This window comes from Hemitrygon akajei, chromosome 23 (genome assembly GCF_048418815.1).
Source record: "Hemitrygon akajei chromosome 23, sHemAka1.3, whole genome shotgun sequence".
NCBI classification, from domain to species: Eukaryota; Metazoa; Chordata; class Chondrichthyes; order Myliobatiformes; family Dasyatidae; genus Hemitrygon; species Hemitrygon akajei.
In genome coordinates this window covers 50,222,288-50,241,945 of record NC_133146.1, presented here as the reverse complement: position 1 = coordinate 50,241,945, position 19,658 = coordinate 50,222,288, and the positions used below count along the sequence as shown (strand labels likewise).

The 19,658-nt window shown below is 46.4% G+C and overlaps 1 protein-coding gene across 2 annotated transcripts in view; it reads left to right on the top strand.

Annotated features, from left to right (window-relative positions):
- Nucleotides 1–39: 39 nt before the first annotated feature.
- Nucleotides 40–19,658, top strand: part of edrf1 (erythroid differentiation regulatory factor 1) — a 75,557-nt gene continuing 55,938 nt past the window's right edge. Inside the window, exons 1-2 of one of the 2 annotated variants that reach the window (XM_073027594.1) lie at nucleotides 40–370; nucleotides 10,267–10,469. In XM_073027594.1, coding sequence (XP_072883695.1) covers nucleotides 263–370; nucleotides 10,267–10,469 — 311 coding nt within the window. In that variant the 5' untranslated portion in view covers nucleotides 40–262. The remainder of the gene's footprint in view (nucleotides 371–10,266; nucleotides 10,470–19,658) is intronic. The other variant, XM_073027595.1, reaches the window with a different exon arrangement.

The following is a 19,658-nucleotide window of genomic DNA, read 5'->3' as shown; positions in this document are numbered from 1 at the left end:
GTGCGGCAGAAGTTTCCAGTGACAGCTCGGCGTTCCGGTGTGCGGTCGGTTGGGGGAGCGGGGCTCGGAGCCGTGTGGGGTCGCGGGGAGGAACAAACAGCCGCCGTTCGGTCTCCGGCCCCCCTGGTGAGCCGCGTCACGAACGCCGTTCATTAACCGCGTGTGGGTAAATAATTATTTCCAGAAGGTTCTGGATTAGTTTGATGGTTCCCTCCAGGAAGTTGACTCTTCCCCCGCAGCTGACGGCACCGAGCGAGGGACGATGGAGGCCAGGGAGCACCGGGAGTGTGTAGCGGTAGCCGGCGGCTCTGCCCCTCCGACCGCCGCCAACCACAGCGACAACGGCAGGGAGGATGGTGACTTCAAACAGGTAGCATTTCCCTTGCTCCATCTCAAACTTTTGAAGCCCGTCTGCTTATTTATGCCCAAGGAAAGATTGGGGGGACGTGGGGACCCTTGTCCGCTGTGGACTGCGATTAAATGTTGCCCAGTTGTGTCCACGTTAGGTCTCTGTTTGGAAAGTATGCCGCTGCATTGGAGCTGTTCGGTCAACTGGGACTTCCCCCTATGATTACGGGTGTTTTTATACTAGAAATGTGATCGTAAGACCAGAATACGGGAGGAAGAGTGAGGTGTTGTGCTGTTCTCCTGCGATCAAAACACGGAAGTGACTCGCACGTGGTCCTGTTTAACCCACCTTTTCCTCTCATCTACCCCTGCTGGGATTCCCGTCTGCACTCCCGAGGGGTTTTAAGCACACGTTAGACGAATTGCATATAAAACCCGTTGTGCAAATGCTGTTTCAACTGCTGAGTGTGTGTTTGAGATCCCTTGGTTTTTATTTTAAATTTCTGACAATTGTATTAGGTTTATTTGATTCTTCTCCACCACCCCCCCCCCCCCCACCATGATTATATTTCAAATATTTCCCTCACTCCAATGAAAGGAAAACAAGGAACAAACTTGGGTACAGATACTTCGGCTTAAGTAATTTCAGTTTAGGTAAACCTTGTCAGTTTTCGTAATGCAGTTTTAATTTGACTAATACGACTAAAATGGCAATGTTGCCCAATATTACTTGCATTCTTCTGGAAGATAGGAAACTTAAGTTACAAATTGTACATCCGACTTGTAAGCATGGGTAATGTGCGAAAATGTTGACTGAGAAATGCAGTCACGAGGAAATCTGCAGATGCTGGAAATTCAAACAACACACACAAAATGTTGGTAGAACACAGCAGGCCAGGCAGCATCCATAAGGAGAAGCACTTCTTACTTATAAGGCATTTTGTGTGTGTTGTGAGAAATGCAGTGCCTCTTTTTTGGGTGTACTTGTTACTTTTTCAGCTTGACAGTTGAAGATGAAAAACTGTACCACTTTTTGGCTCTGCACTTTACTTTCTTGAGCTGCTTCCCAGTTATTTGATAAAATGACATGTGCAGGTTGACTATCCCAATCATTAATTACCTGGCAAGGGAGTTTGACCATGTGATCAGCTACATTTTTGTGTAGTATTCACAGTAAGGCTATAGGTTTGATGGCTTGGATTCCAATATATTCTTGCCTGCCCATAGAAGTATGTTAGATCTTGCACAAGGATTCACTTGCTCTTTTGTTGAGATGGATAAATGACTGAGCTTTGAGGAAACAAGGATCATTTGGTAACCGATTAAACCCGGTCAATTTTAGTACTTTGATTCCTAGAAAACACTCCAACTAGAGTGAGATTAGAGTCTGAAATGACTGTTGGACTAAGGAGGGATAAGCAGGTTGTAATGAGGAAGGTAGGTGGAAGACAGTGGCGTATGAATAATAGATGGAAGTAGACAGAAGAAACATCATTCTACTTCTATTATGGTGTTTCAGCTGCATTCACTACACCAACAAACAAATTGCTGATAGTCATCACTTTGGGAAAGTTTATTTTTTTATGTACTGGTGCCACTTGCCCTTCCCTTTGACTACATCAGTGACGTGGAGAGGGGGAACCTGCCGCATGGGCAACAACCGGTCCTTCAGATCTTCCCACCCAGGCTTACACCCTGGAAAGGACACAGTCCACCAGAGAGACAAACTCATGATCCCCTGCGATAGACGATAGCCTACTTTTTTTTTTACTGATGTATCTGCCTTCTAATAGCATGAAGAACAACTACATCCTTACTACTTTGACAGTGCCTTGTTTAGTTATGTCTTTTTGAGAGATCTATTTCTTTCATTGTTGAACTCAGCTTAATTCTGGCAAAGTAAGGTGGCAACAGAATTACTACACTGGGAAACTTGTAGAGACATTAGAAATGAACAGTTTTCAGATGAACAGTCATACACATTTAGCTACGGTTTATAACTTACAAGAAAACTGTCAGAAACTGTGCGAAAAAGTGGCAATGGAATTTGGTTGGATAAGCAGTAGTATAGATTTGGAGAGGCAAACAACTCAACAGCATAGTGTGGAAACACACAAAATGCTGAGGAACTCAGCAGGCCAGGTAGCATCTATGGAAAAACAGTACAGTCGTTTTGGGCCAAGATCCTTCATCTGATGAAATGTCGATTGTTTTCTCTTTTACATAGGTACTACCTGGCCTGCTGAGTTCCTTCAGCATATTTGTGTGAGGCGTTTTGGATTTCTAGCATCTGCAGATTTCCATGTTACACGAGAAACATACCCTTTGTCCCAATTGGTCCATACAGACCATTTAACATAGACCTATTTTCACATGTTTGGCCCATATCCCTCTAATTTCCTATCCACCCTAGACAGTGAAGTGTGTACTAACTAGTATGCAATTAAATAAGAGTTCTTAAAAAGATCAAAGACCTAAGGTGGGTACCAAAGCAGTTTCCCTCAGTGATTGTAACATTATTAACGATCCTCTGAATTCTTTGATGAAAGAAATATTAAGAGATGTATGTAAATTACATAAATTAACATTCACCCATCATGTCCATTGTGAATGAAAACAAAGCCAGCCAGATTAATTCCAGTTACAGTTCAAAGAACATTGCTATTTTATTGTACATCAACTACTCAGCCAGTGCTTTTCAAATAGTAAAGAATTTATGCCATCTAACATTTCAAGTAATAAACTCTGGGTTCTCAAAGATAATTTTGCTTAGGTTCTATTAATCCTTCAACCATTTGTAATTAATGTCCTTATTATTTGCTGACAGCTATTGGATGCAGATGAATACATTGAGCTAAAGCAGTTGATAAGCAATATGCTTTTTATAATTTGTTACTTACATTTTAGTGATAAACTATCTAGTTAACCAGAGATGCTATTGATTAAAACATTTGTCATGTATAGCAATAGACCACATTTGATGTTCATATACTGTCATCCAATCACATATATTAATCCTCAGTTTTCAAGTTGGAGCTTCCAATATCAATTGTTTCCATCCAATTTTTATTTATTCTCCAAATTAATATGACACTTGTGGCAAAGCACAATGAACTAAATATTTCGCACCAAAAGGAATTATGAAAAGACATGATTTAGGTTACTGGCCTCAACCTCAGACTGACCAACAGAATTATAATACTTAATACCTTTTGATCCCAAATATTTTGGTTCAACCTATGTTGGAGATCCACACCTTCTTACAGCATGAATTGGATGGTGCAAAATATACTGTATATTTTGCTGCATTCTTATACACATCATTAGAACAGATCGAACAGATCAAACAGATGTGTTTCTAGGCATTTTAGTTTTGATAGGCCAACAATGTTGTGAAAGAGAATAGCTTACAGAGATAAGATGTTAAAGACATGGAATTGGTTTGTTAGCCAGCATAAACTTAATGAGGTGAATGGCCTTGTCATATGGAAATGCAAGAATTAATAGAAAATACCAGAAACCAACATACAGGTGTTATGATTATGCTCTCAAAATGAGGTTGATTGTTGATGAAAGTATAAAGGACGTTTTCATTTTGATAAGCTTTAAAAACTTTTTGTAGCTCTCATAAGATGTTCCAAAGTCTATAAAGCCCTTAAAGTACAAGCATAGTACATAGCTAAAGAAGAGACTTGGGAGAGCTAGAAGAGGACATGAGAAGGCCTTGACTAGCAGGAAAACTCCAAGGTGTTCTACATGTACATGAAGAACGAAGGATGGTTAGAGTAGGTATAGGACTGATCAGCAACGTGTGTGGAGTTTGAGGAAGTAGTCCTTATTTTGCTTCAGTATTCACCAGCGACGGGGACCTTGGTCAGAGTAGAACAATGTTGTGCTGAAAAATCTCAACATTTAGACGGGATTTCTCGAGCTTTGGAAAAAAAACTTTATAGATAAAACCCCAGGGTTGGATGGGATCTACCCCACATTTCTAGAAGAATTAAGGGAAGAGATTGCTGTGCTTTTGGCAGTGATCTTTGCATCCTCACAGATCACAGGAGTAGTACCAGAGGATTAGAGGGTGGTAAATGGTTTTTCCTTTGTACAAAAAAGGTAATACAGGTAATCCTGGGAATCATAGACCAGTGAGTTTTGCATCATTGGTGGACAAACCATTGAACAGAATTCTTAAAGGCAGGATTTAGACAATAGACAATAGGTGCAGAAGTAGACCATTCGGCCCTTCGAGCCTGCACCGCCATTTTGAGATCATGGCTGATCAATTACTATCAACACCTGGTTCCTGCCTTGTCCCCATATCCCTTGATTCCCCTATCCATAAGATACCTATCTAGCTCCTTCTTGAAAGCATCCAGAGAATTGGCCTCCACTACCTTCCGAGGCAGTGCATTCCAGACCCCCACAACTCTCTGGGAGAAAAAGTTTTTCCTTAACTCTGTCCTAAATGACCTACCCCTTATTCTCAAACCATGCCCTCTGGTACTGGACTCTCCCAGCGTCTGGAACATATTTCCTGCCTCTATCTTGTCCAATCCCTTAATAATCTTATATGTTTCAATCAGATCCCCTCTCAATCTCCTTAATTCCAGCGTGTACAAGCCCAGTCTCTCTAACCTCTCTGCGTAAGACAGTCCAGACATCCCAGGAATTAACCTCGTGAATCTACGCTGCACTTCCTCTACAGCCAGGATGTCCTTCCTTAACCCTGGAGACCAAAACTGTACACAATACTCCAGGTGTGGTCTCACCAGGGCTCTGTACAAATGCAAAAGGATTTCCTTGCTCTTGTACTCAATTCCCTTTGTAATAAAGGCCAACATTCCATTAGCCTTCTTCACTGCCTGCTGCACTTGCTCATTCACCTTCAGTGACTGATGAACAAGGACTCCGAGATCTTTGTATTTCTCCCTTACCCAACTCTACACCATTCAGATAATAATCTACCTTCCTATTCTTACTCCCAAAGTGGATAACCTCACACTTATTCACATTAAATGCCATCTGCCCACTCACCCAGCCTATCCAAGTCACCCTGAATTCTCCTAACATCCTCTTCACATGTCACACTGCCACCCAGCTTAGTATCATCAGCAAATTTGCTGATGTTATTTTCTATGCCTTCATCCAAATCGTTAACATAAATGGTAAACAGCTATGGTCCCAATACCGAGCCCTGTGGCACCCCACTAGTCACCACCTGCCATTCCGAGAAACACCCATTCACCGCTACCCTTTGCTTTCTATCTGCCAACCAGTTTTCTATCCATGTCAATGCCTTCCCCCCGATGCCCTGAGCTTTGATTTTACCCACCAATCTTCAATGTGGGACCTTATCAAATGCCTTCTGAAAATCGAGGTACACTACATCCACTGGATCTCCCCCGTCTAACTTCCTGGTTACATCCTCGAAAAACTCCTACAGGTTAGTCAAGCATGATTTACCCTTGGTAAATCCATGCTGGCTCGGCCCAATCCTATCACTGCTATCTAGATATGCCACTATTTCATCCTTAATAATGGACTCTAGCATCTTTCCCACCACCGATGTCAGGCTGACAGGTCGATAGTTCTCTGTTTTCTCCCTCCCTCCTTTCTTAAAAAGTGGGATAACATTAGCCATTCACCAATCCTCAGGAACTGATCCTGAATCTAAGGAACATTGGAAAATGATTACCAATGCATCCGCAATTTCCAGGGCCACCTCCTTTAGTACCCTAGGGTGCAGACCATCTGGACCTGGGGATTTGTCAGCCTTCAGTCCCATCAGTCTTCTCATCACCGTTTCCTTCCGAATGTCAATCTGTTTCATTTCCTCTGTTACCCCATGTCCTTGGTCCATCCATACATCTGGGAGATTGCTTGTGTCTTCCTTAGTGAAAACAGATCTAAAGTACTCATTAAATTCTTCTGCCATTTCTCTGTTTCCCATAAAAAATTTCACCCAATTCATTCTTCAAGGGCCCAACATTGTTCTTAACTATCTTCTTTCTCTTCACATACCTAAAAAAGCTTTTGCTATCTTCCTTTATATTCCTGGCTAGCTTGCGTTCGTACCTCATTTTTTCTCCCCATATTGTCTTTTTAGTTAAGTTCTGTTGTTCCTTAAAAACTTCCCAATCATCTGACCCCCCCACTCACCTTAGCTCTGTCATATTTCCTTTTTTTTTAATGCTATGCAATCTCTGACTTCCTTTGTCAACCACTGTGGCCCCTTTCCCCCCTTTGAATCCTTCCTTCTCTGGGGGATGAACTGATTTTGCACCTTGTGCATTATTCCCAAGAATACCTGCCATTGCTGTTCCACTGTCTTTTCTGCTAGGCTATCCGTCCAGTCAACTTTGGCCAGCTCCTCCCTCATGGCTCCATAGTTTCCCCTGTTCATCTGCAACACTGACACCTCCGAGCTGCCCTTATCCTTCTCAAATTGCAGATAAAAGCTTATCATATTGTGATCACTACCTCCTAATGGCTCCTTTATTGCGAGATCGCTTATCAAATCCTGTTCATTTCATAACACTGAATCCAGAATAGTCTTGTCCCTGGTCGGCTCTCGTACAAGCTGTTCCAAGAATGCATCCCGTAGGCACTCTACAAACTCCCTATCCTGTGGTCCAGCACCAACCTGATTCTCCCAGTTCACCTGCATGTTGAAATCCCCCATAACTACTGCGACATTACCTTTGCCACATGCCAATGTTAACTCCCTATTCAACTTGCACCCAATATCCATGCTACTGTTTGGTGGCCTGTAGACAACACCCATTTGGGTCCTTTTGCCCTTACTGTTCCTCAGTTCTATCCACACAGACTCTACTTCTCCTGACCCTATGTCCCCCCTTGCAAAGGACTGAATCTCATTCCTCACCAACAGGGCCACCCCACCCCCTCTGCCCTCATTTCTGTCCCAATGATAGCACGTATACCCTTGTACATTCATTTCCCAGGTCTGATCTCCCTGCAGCCATGTCTCCGTTATCCCAACAACATCATAGTTACCCATTCGCACCTGGGCTTCAAGCTCATCTGCCTTATTTCTGACACTTCGTGCATTCAAATATAGAATTTTTAACCCATTTCTCCTCTCTCTGTTTGAATCACTGCCTATTGTGCTTAACCCAGCTCCTCGAACTCCCATCGGGCTATACGCCCCTAGAATTTTGTTGTCCTTCCTAAATTTATTCTTTCAACACATTTAACTCCATGTTCTGTCAGATCATCCCTCTGTACACGAGTCCTCCTTATCACTTGTTCCGCCCCACCTTCCTCTACTACACACTTAATATTCCAGAACCGTGTAGTCCCCACCTGTCCTTTATTCTTCCTCACGCTATCCTCTCTCACATTCTGGATCTCCGCCCCCTGCGGGGATTTGTGAGCATTTGAAGAATAGTCTGATTCGGGATAGTTAGAATGGCTCTGTCAGGGGCAGGTGAGTAATTGAATTCTTTGAGGATGTGACAAAACCACTTGAATGTCACAAAAACAGTGGTTGGTGTGTATATAGCTTTTAGTAAGGCATTCGACAAGGTTCCTCATGGTAAGCTCATTCAGAAAGTCGGGAGGCATGGGAAACTTGGCTGTGTGAATTCAGAATAGGCTGCCCACTGAAGGCAGATGTTGTAGTAGATGGAGAACTTTCTCCCTGGAGATCTGTAGCTAGAGATATTCTTCAGAGATCTGTTCTGGAACTTCTACAGGGGCTAGCGTGGTGTTATTACAGCTTGCAGCATTCCTGAGTTCGGAGTTCAGAGTCGGGTTTAACATAACTGGTATGCAGTATGTCGGTGTAATTTATTTTGCGGGCAGCATTACATTGCAATACGTAATAAAAACCATAAATTGCGTTAAGTATATATAATTGTAATAAGTATGTATTTAAAAAAGTAAGTTAAATTAAATAGTGCAAAAAGAAGGGAAAATGCCGAGGTATTTTCATTGTCTGTTCAGAAACCTGATGGTGGAGGGGAAGAAGCTGTTCCTGTAACACTGAGTGTGACTTCAGGCTATTGTACCACCTCATGGTAGTAAAGAGATGAGGGTATGCCCTGGGTGATGTGGGTCCTTAATGATGGATGCTACCTTTTTTGAAGCATCACCTTTTGAAGATGCCCTGGATGCCTGTGATAGAACTGGCTGAGTTTACAATTTTTTGCAGCTTTTTCTGATCCTATGTAGTAGCCCCTCCATACCAGATGTTGATGAAACCAATTAGAATTCCAGCACCATCTGTAAGAAGTTTGTACCTTCTCTGCATGACTGAGTGGATTTCCTCTGTGTGTCCCAATCTTCTTCCACCTTCCAAACACGTGAACTAATTCGTCATTATAAATTTTCCTTTGATTAGGCTAGTTTTAAATAAGTGGGTGGTGAGGCTTGTTGGGCCAGAAAGGCCTGTTCCGCAGTGTATCTCAATAAATAAACAATTCTTTATAAACCTCTTGGATGAGGAACTGGAAGCGTGCGTTAATAAGTCTGCAGATGCCATAAAGATCGGTGGAGTTGTGGATAGTGTAGAAGGCAGTCATAGGTTGCAAAGGGACAGAGCTGGTCTGAAAAGTGGCTGATGGAGTTCAATGCAGAGAACTGTGAAGTGATACGCTTTGGAAGGCCAAATTTAAAGGAAGAATACTTACAAGGTTAATAGCTGGATTCTTAGCAGTGTGGAAGAACAGAGGAATCTTGGGGTCTATGTCCATAGATTCCCTCAGATTCGCTGTACAAGTTGGTAGGGTGGTTAAGAAGGTGGCTGGTGTGTTGGCCTTCATTAGTCGTGGAATTAGGTCAACAGCCACAAGGTAATGTTGCAGCTCTGTAAAACTCCTGTTAGATCACAGTTGGAGTATTATTGAGTTCTGGTTACCTCATTGGGGAAAAGATGGGGAAGCTTGGAGAGTTACCAGGATGCCTGGAGTAGAGATTGTCTCATGAGGAAAGGTTGAACAAGCTAGGCTTTTCTCTTTGGAGTAAAGTATGAGAGGTGACTTGATTGAGCTATATAAGATAAGAGAAATAGAATAGATAGGTGGTGTCTTTTTCTGGAATAGACAGATACATTGCCAGGGTGGTAATGGCTAATATGAGAGGACATACTTTTAAGCTGATTGCAGGAAAGTATAGGGTGGATGTCAGAGGTAGATTTTTTTTTACAAACAGAGTGGTAAATGTACGTGATGCTCTGCCGGTGGTGGTGGTAGAGACTGATACATTAGGGACCTTTTAAAAGATTCTGAGATAGGCACATGAATGAAAGAAAAATGGAATGTGCTTTGGGAGAGAGGTGTTAGATTGATCTAGGAGTAGGTTAAAAGGCCAGCATAACATCATGGCCCAAGGATCTATACTGTGCTGTACTGTTCTATGTTCAATGTAAGCATAATGCATTTCTGCTTTTTTGTTTATAACATTGTGAGTCTTAGATGGAAAGTAGAGAGGTATTGGTTCCTCTGTGTTGCTCTTCAATCTTCAATTCACTTTATTTTTATAAAGCAAAGGGTCTACTCAGTTAACCATTCTATTGCATCACATTGTTCCACTGTAGGGTATACATTTTTTTCTTTTAAAATGTGCACTTCACTTCTTTCGGATATTACAAAATACTTCACTTGATGAATTACTGACTTCACTCTTATGATAGGTAACATCGCAGATAATTTATGAGTAAAGTAGAATAAATTAACCCGGTTAATTTTCAAGGTGTGCTTGAAGCACAAATACTGACTAAAATTCCAACTCCCAGTTCTTTTATAGCTCATCCTATGATCATTGATCGGTATCATACTTGAATATGTGCTCTATATAATTAGGCAATTAAAAACTCAGAATGAAGTCTTTTGAATATAATTAAAGCAATATTCTGTAGTGCTGTCTTCATTGGAAAACTGCTTCATTTTAAAACAGGAAAGCATTGTTGGAGGTAATGAAGTGAAGAGTACAGCAGTAGTAAAGTATTCGGCTGTCCCACCTCCTGCTGCTTATGCACGACTTCAAGAAAAAACTGACCTGAAATTGCCACCTGCAAATTGGTTGCGTGGAATTAGTCAGCTTGGACAAATGGGTGCGACCTCTCTTGGTACCAGCAAAAAGAGCAAGCCATTTTCCAGGTTCGAATTATGTTTTTAAAGACTGCAGATTTACCTGTGAATAATTATGCTTATTGTAGAATGAGAGTTTTTGATGTATAAAAATGTAATTATTTTATAAATTAACTGAATTGCTATCAAAAGGCAAATTCACGCAGTTACTCAATTTACAATGCAATGAAAAATGTTGTTCACGAGTGGAATAATTTCACCTGGATGCTTCAGTGTAACAGTTCCAAATACAATCTTCATTAGGTTGCACAAACCAGCTAGTTTGTCTAAAGATTTGAATTATTCTTTCAATCTCCTACAATTTTCAACTCTTTCCATACTATTTTGAATGAATGAACACATTCATTTTTCTCCAATTCTGATGGTAGTAGTTTGAAGTGGAGGGGTACTAAGGCAATATCTGTTGTAATTTATGGTGATCAGAATCACAACTGAACCCGGGGGAAGCAGTTAACTTTTGTGAAAGGAAGTTGTATTTGGTTTACCTCCTTAATCTTTAATTCATTGGAAGATGCTGGCAACTAACATTCATCTGAATTGTGTTGTTTAACCATTTGGAAATAGAGTGGATTCTGGTTAATTGGTCCATTTAGACAGCCACTTATTTGGGACTCTTAAAGAACAAACACTAATCAAGAAAATAACTGAATTTCCCTTCATTTATTTGGGACAATATGCTGCTTAATTAGGACAGAATTCTGTTGCCCAACAGTTTCGAACTAGCATCAATCACGTGAGCCCATGTGGCTGGTCGACACCACACAATGCATAGAGCAAACAGTTTTTAAAAAGTGTCAAAAGTGGGTTTCTGTTGAAAAGCAATGCTTTTTGTCACTGATAGTCGACAAGAAATAAGCAGTGAGACGAAATAGAATTGCTCATTGTGGTTTCAACCATTCAGACTTGGAGATGCCAGAAACAGCCAGGATTGAACATGAAATGATTTCAGCACTTCACATTAAGAACTACAAAGAATTTGAAGATATCAACAATCGTCTTGAATGTTACAATAAAAATAAAAATTTGGAAGATGCAATCGTCGATAGTGTTGTGTGATGGCAGTCCATTATCTGTCTTTGTTAAGTTTTTTTTTCCATTTACAGTCAATCAGAAGATCACACTGCGTGTCGGTTGTCCATCATATCTGACAATGACCGTGAAGCCTGCACAGGAGAATTTTTTAAATGGGAAAGCTGTTGCACTGGGGCAATTCCACTCTCTTGACCTCAGAAATCTGGGTCATCACAAAGCAGGGTCTTCCTTGGTTGCAGTGGATAACCATGATGATTTTTGTGCCATATGCTCTTCACTCTCCATGAAGCTTTGCAGAACTGCCTTTCTTAACTGTTGAATCTGTGTTGAGCTTATCTGTCCAGCCTGCCAGAGCTCACTTCAAGTGCTAGGACAGGCATGTCCCTATTTCTCACAGGTATGAGACCTGGCTACCCTCATCTTGTTTAGCCCGCCTGTCAAAGTGATGTTCCAGAGTGTGGCCGCTGTTGCATACAAAGAGCTACTTGGAACCATAGGTGAGGACTGAGTCCCTAGTGGGTACCAAAGGTTAGTGAGCTGCCCCAGAATTGACACAAGCCCCTTCAATTATGCATCCCTGGACACCCCATACATGGTTAGTGTACACTGGATGAATTCCTCTGTTGATAACTATTGGGAACTAATACAGTTTTATTGTACTCAAGTTCAAGTTGCTTTTGTTGTCATTTCGACCATAAACTGCTGGTACAGTACACAGTAAAAACGAAACAATGTTCCTCCAGGACCCTGGTGCTACATGAAACAATACAAAACTACCCTAGACTATGTGAGATAGCACAAAACTACACTAGATTACGTAAAACAACATTAAAAACTGCACTACTCTACAGACCTGCACAGGGCTACATAAAGTGCACAAAACAGTGCAGGGCAGTACAATAATTAATAAACAAGACAATAGGCACAGTAGAGGACACATTACAATGTCAGTCTAGACCTCGAGTATTGAGAAGACTGATGGCATGGGGGAAGAAACTGTTGCACAGTCTGGGTCGTGAGAGCCCGAATGCTTCAGTACCATTTGCCAGATGGCAGGAGGGAGAAGAGTTTGTGTGAGGGGTGCGTGGGGTCCTTCACAATGCTGTTAGCTTGCGGGTGCAGTGTGTGGTGTAAATGTCTGTAATAACGGGAAGAGAGACCCCAATGATCTCAGCTGACCTCACTATCCACTGCAGGGTCTTACGATTCGAGGTGGTCCAATTCCTGAACCAGGCAGTGATGCAGCTGCTCAGGATGCTCTCGACACATTCTACGGAGGATGTAGTGAGGATAGGGGGTGGGAGATGATCTTTTCTCAGCACTCGTAGAAAGTAGAGACGCTGCTGGACTTTCTTGGCTTGTGTTGAGGGACCATTTGAGATTCTCCACCAGGTTAGCACCAAGAAATTTGGTGCTGTTAATGTTAAAGGAGGAGCCGTCAATGTTCAGTGGAGAGTGGTTGCTTCGAGCTCTCCTGAAGTCAACAATCATCTCTTTTGTTCACATTCACAGACAGGTTATTGGTTTTGTACCAGTCTGTTAGCCGCTGCACCTCCTCTCTGTATGCTGGCTCGTCGTTCTTGCTGATTAGACCCACCACGGTTGTGTCATCAGTGAACTTGATGATGTGATTTGAGCTGTGTATTGCTGCATGGTTGTGGGTCAGCAGAGTGAACAGCAGTGGACTGAGCACACAGCCCTGGGGGCTCCCATGCTCAGTGTGATGGTGTTGGAGATGCTGCTCCCAATCTGGACTGACTGAGGTCTCCCAGTCAGGAAGTCTAGGATCCAGTTGCAGAGGGAGGTGTTCAGGCCCAGCAGTTTCAGCTTTCCAATCAGGTGCTGAAGAATGATTGTATTGAACGCTGAACTGAAGTCTATGAACAGCATTCGAACGTATGTGTCTTTTTTGTCCAGGCGGGTGAGGGCCAGGTGGAGGATGGTGGCGATGGTGTCGTCTGTTGAGCAGTTGGGACTGCAGGGGGTCCAGTGAGGGGGGCAGTCCGGGTCTTTATGTGCCACCTGACGAGCCCCTCGAAACACTTCATGATGATGGATGTGAGTGCAATGGGATGGTAGTCGTTGAGGCAGGACACTGAAGACGACTTTGGCATGGTGGTGGTGGCCTTGAAGCATGTTGGAATGACGGTGCTGCTCATGGAGTTGTTGAAGATGTCAGTGAGAACATCTGCCAGCTGGTCTGCACATCCTCTGAGCACTCTGCCAGGAATATTGTCTGGTCCAGTGCAGCCTTTCCGTGGGTTGACCCTGCATGGAGTTTTCCTCACCTCAGCCATGGTAAGACACAGCACCCGGTCATTGGGAAGAGGAGTGGTTTTCCTCGCCACCACGTCATTTTCCGCTTCAAAACGAGCGTAGAAGTTGTTCAACGCATCTGGGAGGGAGGCATCACCAGCACAGGCAGGTGATGTTGTCCTGAATGCCCTTCCACATGTGCTGCATGTCGCCGCTGTCCTGGAAGTGGCTGTGGATTCGCTGGGCGTGTGCATGCTTTTGCCTCTCTGATGGCCCAAGACAGTTTGGCCCTCTCTGTTGGTAGGGCTGCCTTGTCACCTGCTCTGAAGGCGGAGCCATGGGTCCTTAGCAGTGCACCCACCTCTGTGGTCATCCATGGCTTTATGGTTGGAGCGTGTAGTGATGGTCTTGGACGCAGTGATGTCATCGATGCACTTGCTGATGTAGCTAGTTATTGACGTCGTGTACTCTTAAGTTGGTGGAGTCGCCATCGGTTGCAGCCTTCTTGAACATGTACCAGTCAGTGTGCTCAAAGCAGTCTTGAAGAGCAGAGATGGCTGCTGCTGGCCAGGTTTTCATCTGCTTCCGAACTGGTCTGGAGTGTCTGACGAGCGGTCTGCATGCTGGGATTAATATAAGAGATGTGGTCTGAGTAACCGACCACTGTTGTAGCATTGGTAGTGTTGTAATTTGTTCTGTATTTCATTTAAATACATAATTTGTTACTCAATCAAATGGTAGTTTTGTGGCGACCCAATTACTAGCACACTCGAACCGGCTGACAATTAGTCAGAGTGCAGGCACAAAGGAAGAAAGCCTGAGGGGGTTTCAGTACGTGCCTCTCGAGGTATCCGGTGGGAGAGACAGGCTTTAAAGCAAGACTGTGAAGTTGAAATAAACTTATTCTTTGGCTGCAGTTTACTGACTCCGTGTCGTTATTTTAGCGCTGCGTGTAGCACACCGCTACAATTGGTGACCCCGACGGTCCAAACGTTTTTGGACCGGAGATGACCGACGCCGCATCTGTTAATGCGGTTTCCTTGAAGCTGCCAAGCTTCTGGACGCTACAACCTCACCTATGGTTTCAGCAAGCAGAAGCCCAATTCCACGTTCGGCAGATAACCTCAGAGGACACCCGTTACTACTACGTGGTGAGCTCCCTCGACCAGGACACAGCGGCCCAGGTCGCGGAGTTCGTACAGTCTCCCCCGGCGGACGGCAAGTACACAGAATTCAAAGCCCTGCTCATAGGGACTTTTGGGCTCTCCCGCCGCGAGCGAGCTGCTCGTTTACTGCACCTGGATGGCTTAGGAGACAGGCCTCCATCCGCTTTAATGAATGAGATGTTGTCTCTGGCCGACGGACACACACCCTGCCTCATGTTTGAGCAGGCATTCCTGGAGCAGCTGCCCGAGGACATATGCCTGCTGCTGTCCGACGCGGATTTCAGCGACCCCCGGAAGGTGGCAGCCCGGGCGGACTTGCTGTGGAACGCCAAGAAGGTGAGTGGGGCGTCCGTCACACAGATCACCCGGCCACGCTCCCAGCAGCAAACCAGTCCAGGCCCGGCCGCAGAGCCCGCTAAACCCAGAGGCCAGGGTGTGGAGCCCAACGAGCAATGGTGTTTCTACCACCAGCGGTGGGGCGCAGAAGCCCGCCGTTGTCGCCCGCCCTGCCAGTTCCCGGGAAACGCCAGGGCCAGCCGTCGCTGATGGCTACGACGGCTGGCTATCGGGATAGCCTCCTGTATGTGTGGGACAGCAGGTCGGGACGCCGGTTTTTGGTAGACACCGGTGCTGAGATCAGCGTTTTACCTCCGACGAGTTACAACACCCGCAGCAAGGCGCCGGGTCCCCCCCTGCGGGCCGCGAACGGCAGCACTATAAGGACTTATGGCACCCATCCGGTGCAGCTACGGTTCGACTCCAGCCAGTTTACGTGGGACTTCACACTGGCCGCCGTAGCCCAACCGCTTCTGGGTGCGGATTTCTTGCGGGCTCACAGCCTACTGGTCGACCTGCCCAGGAAGAGACTGGTTCACGCCGAGACCTTTCAGACGTTCTCCCTGGGTGCAGCCCAGTTGCCAGCCCCTCACCTCGGCTCCATCACGCTGTCCGACAACGACTTCACCAGGGTCCTGGCGGATTTCCCATCGGTTCTGGCACCGCAGTTCGCGGCAGCCATGCCCCGACACGGCATACAGCACCACATCCTGACCCAGGGACCACCCCTCCATGCCCGCGCTCGGCGGCTTCCCCCGGACAAGTTCCGACTGGCGAAGGAGGAGTTCAAGAGGATGGAGGAATTGGGGATCATTCGGCGGTCCGACAGCCCATGGGCATCCCCCTTGCACATGGTGCCCAAAGCGACAGGGGGCTGGAGACCGTGCGGCGACTACCGCAGGCTGAACGAGGCTACAACACCGGACCGCTACCCTGTGCCGCACATTCAGGGCTGCAGCAGACCTGCACGGCGCACGGATCTTCTCCAAGGTAGACCTCATCCGCGGATACCATCAAATCCTGATGCATCCGGACGACGTCCCCAAAACAGCTCTCATCACCCCGTTCGGCCTTTTTGAGTTCCTCCGCATGCCGTTCGGCCTGAGGAATGCTCCACAGACGTTCCAGCGGTTGATGGACGCGGTGGGACGCGACCTGGACTTCGCATTCATCTATTTGGACGACATCCTCATAGCCAGCAGCAGTCGTCAGGGGCATCTGTCCCACTTCCAACAACTCTATGCCCGGCTGAGTGACTACGGTCTAACAATCAACCTGGCCAAATGCCAGTTCGGGCTCGACACCATTGACTTCCTGGGCAACAGGATTATCACAGACGGGGCAACCCCTCTGCCTGCTAAGGTAGATGCGGTTCGCCATTTCCCCCGACCCACCACGATCAAAGGCCTTCAGGAATTCGTAGGTATGGTCAATTTCTACCACCGCTTCCTCCCTTCAGCTGCCCGGATCATGCGTCCCCTGTTCGCCTTGCTGTCCGGTCCGGGCAAGGTCATTACCTGGGACGAGGTGTCCGCCGCCGCTTTCATTCAAACGAAGGATGCCTTGGCGAACGCCGCGATGCTAGTGCACCCCAGAATGGACGTCCCTACCGTCCTCACAGTGGACGCATCTAATACGGCAGTCGGTGGGGTACTGGAGCAGCTTATCGCGGGCCGCTGGCAACCCCTGGCATTTTTCAGCAAACACCTGCGGCCACCCGAGCTCAAATTCAGTGCTTTCGACCGGGAGCTGTTGGCGCTATACCTGGCAATCCGGCATTTCAGGTACTTCTTAGAAGGTAGGCCCTTCACCGCATTCACGGACCACAAACCGCTTACCTTTACATTCACAAAGGTGTCCGATCCCTGGTCGTCCCGCCAGCAGCGCCATCTGTCCTACATCTCTGAATACACGACGGACGTCCGGCACATCTCGGGTAAGGACAATGTCGTGGCGGATGCGTTCTCTCGCCCTAACATTCACGCTCTTTCCCAAGGGGTAGACTTTGAGGCGCTGGCAGAGGCACAGCTAGCAGATGAGGAGATCCTGAGTTACAGGACCGTAGTCTCCGGTTTGCAGCTACAGGACCTCCCCGTAGGCCCAGGTGAGAGGACCCTACTCTGTGACGTCGCCACCGGCCAGCCCCGTCCCGTCGTCCCGGCACCTTGGCGACGACGAGTTTTTGACTCCATTCATAACATGGCGCACCCCTCCATCCGCACTACTGTCCGGATGGTCTCCAGCAGGTTTGTTTGGCACGGACTCCGCAAGAAGGTCCGTGAATGGGCCAGAACGTGCATGCACTGCCAGACGGCCAAGGTGCAGCGACACACCAAGGCCCCGCCGCATCAGTTCCACCCCACCCACCGGCGTTTCGACCACATTCATGTGGATATCGTGGGCCCCCTGCCAGTGTTGCGCGGGGCGCGGCACCTCCTGACTATCGTGGACTGGTTCACAAGATGGCCAGAGGCGGTCCCACTCACCGATACCACCTCTGAATCTTGCGCCCGGGCACTGATCGCCACCTGGGTGTCCCGCTTTGGTGTACCGGCCCACATTACCTCCGACAGAGGCGCCCAGTTCACCTCCAGCCTGTGGTCAGCTATGGCCAGCCTTTTGGGGATACAGCTGCACCACCCACAGTCGAACGGACTGGTGGAGCGTTTCCACAGTCACCTGAAGTCGGCTCTCATGGCCCGCCTGCGAGGAGCTAACTGGGCGGACGAGCTTCCCTGGGTCCTACTCGGCATCCGCATGGCGCCCAAAGACGATCTGCACGCTTCGTCGGCCGAGTTGGTGTACGGCGCACCCCTGGTCATTCCCGGGGAGTTCATACCAGCCCCAAGGGGGCGAGAGGAAGAACCCGCAGCAGTCCTGGGCAGACTACGCGAGAGGCTCGGTGCCCTGGCCCCCATACCCACTTTGCAGCATGGGTAGCACCCGACCTGCGTACCCAAAGACCTGCAGAACTGTAAGTTTGTGTTTGTACGATGGGGCGGGCATCGGCCACCGCTGCAATGGCCCTACGAGGGGCCGTTTACGGTGATCAGAAACGACAGGTCCATGTTCGTGCTGGACGTTGGGGGGAGAGAGGAGGTTTTCACGGTGGACTGACTCAAACCGGCCCATGTGGACTTGGCGCAACTGGTTGAGTTTCCGGCACCGCGGCGCAGAGGCCGACCTCCCAAACAGGGTCCGGCCCAGACTGTGGACATTGGGGGGTGTATCGACGGTTCTGGGGGGGGGGGGGGGGGGGTTTATGTGGCGACCCAATTACTAGCACACTCGAACCGGCTGACATTTAGCCAGAGTGCAGGCACAAAGGAAGGAAGCCTGAGGGGGTTTCAGTACGTGCCTCTCGAGGTATCCGGTGGGAGAGACAGGCTTTAAAGCAAGACTGTGAAGTTGAAATAAACTTATTCTTTGGCTGCAGTTTACCGACTCCGTGTCGTTATTTTAGCGCTGCGTGTAGCACACTGCTACAGTTTGCCTTTTTTTATATATGTTTTTAACTATTCCATGTAACGTTGGATAGTTGGGGTAGCCACTTAGTGGTCTAAATTGTACTGGTCCTGATGTGTTCCAATTGATGAGAATCCACTGTATTAGAGTTCAAAGTAAATGTATTGAATTAGATGTATGTCAATTTGTACAACCCTGAAATTCATTTTCTTGTGGGCATGCTCAATAAATCCATAATAGAATAATGGCTGTCATAGAATCAATGAAATACTCACCAACTTGAGCATTGTGCAAAAGACGACAAATTCTGCAAGTACAAGAAGAAAGATATAATAACAATAAATAAATAAGTAATAAATATTGAGAACATGAGATGAAGAGTCCTTGATAGTGAATTTGTTGGTTATGGGAACAGTTCAGTGATAGGATGAGTGAAGTTATCCCCTTTTGTTCAAGTAGTGTATGGTTGACGGGTATTAACTGTTCCTGAACTTGGTGGTGTGGATCCTGAGGCTCCCGTACCACCTTCCTGATGGCGACAGCAGTAAGAAGGGAGCATGACCTGGGTAGTGGGGGTCCCTTATGGTAGATGCTTCTTTGCTGTGACAGCACTTCATGTAGATGGGCTGAGTGGTGGGCGGGCTTTACCCATGATGGACTGGCCCACATCCACTATTTTTTGCAGGGTTTTCTATTGAAGGGCATTGGTGTTTCCATACCATACTGTGATATAGCCAGTCAATATACTCTCCACCACACATCTATAGATGTTTGTCAATGTTTTAGATGTCATGCCGAATCTTCACAAACTTCAAAGGAAGTAGAGGTGCTGCCATGCTTGCTTTGTAACTGCACTTGTGTGCTGGGCCCAGAACAGGTCCTCTAAAATGATAACTCTGAGAAATTTAAAGTTGCTGACCCTCTTCACCTCTGATCCTCCAAT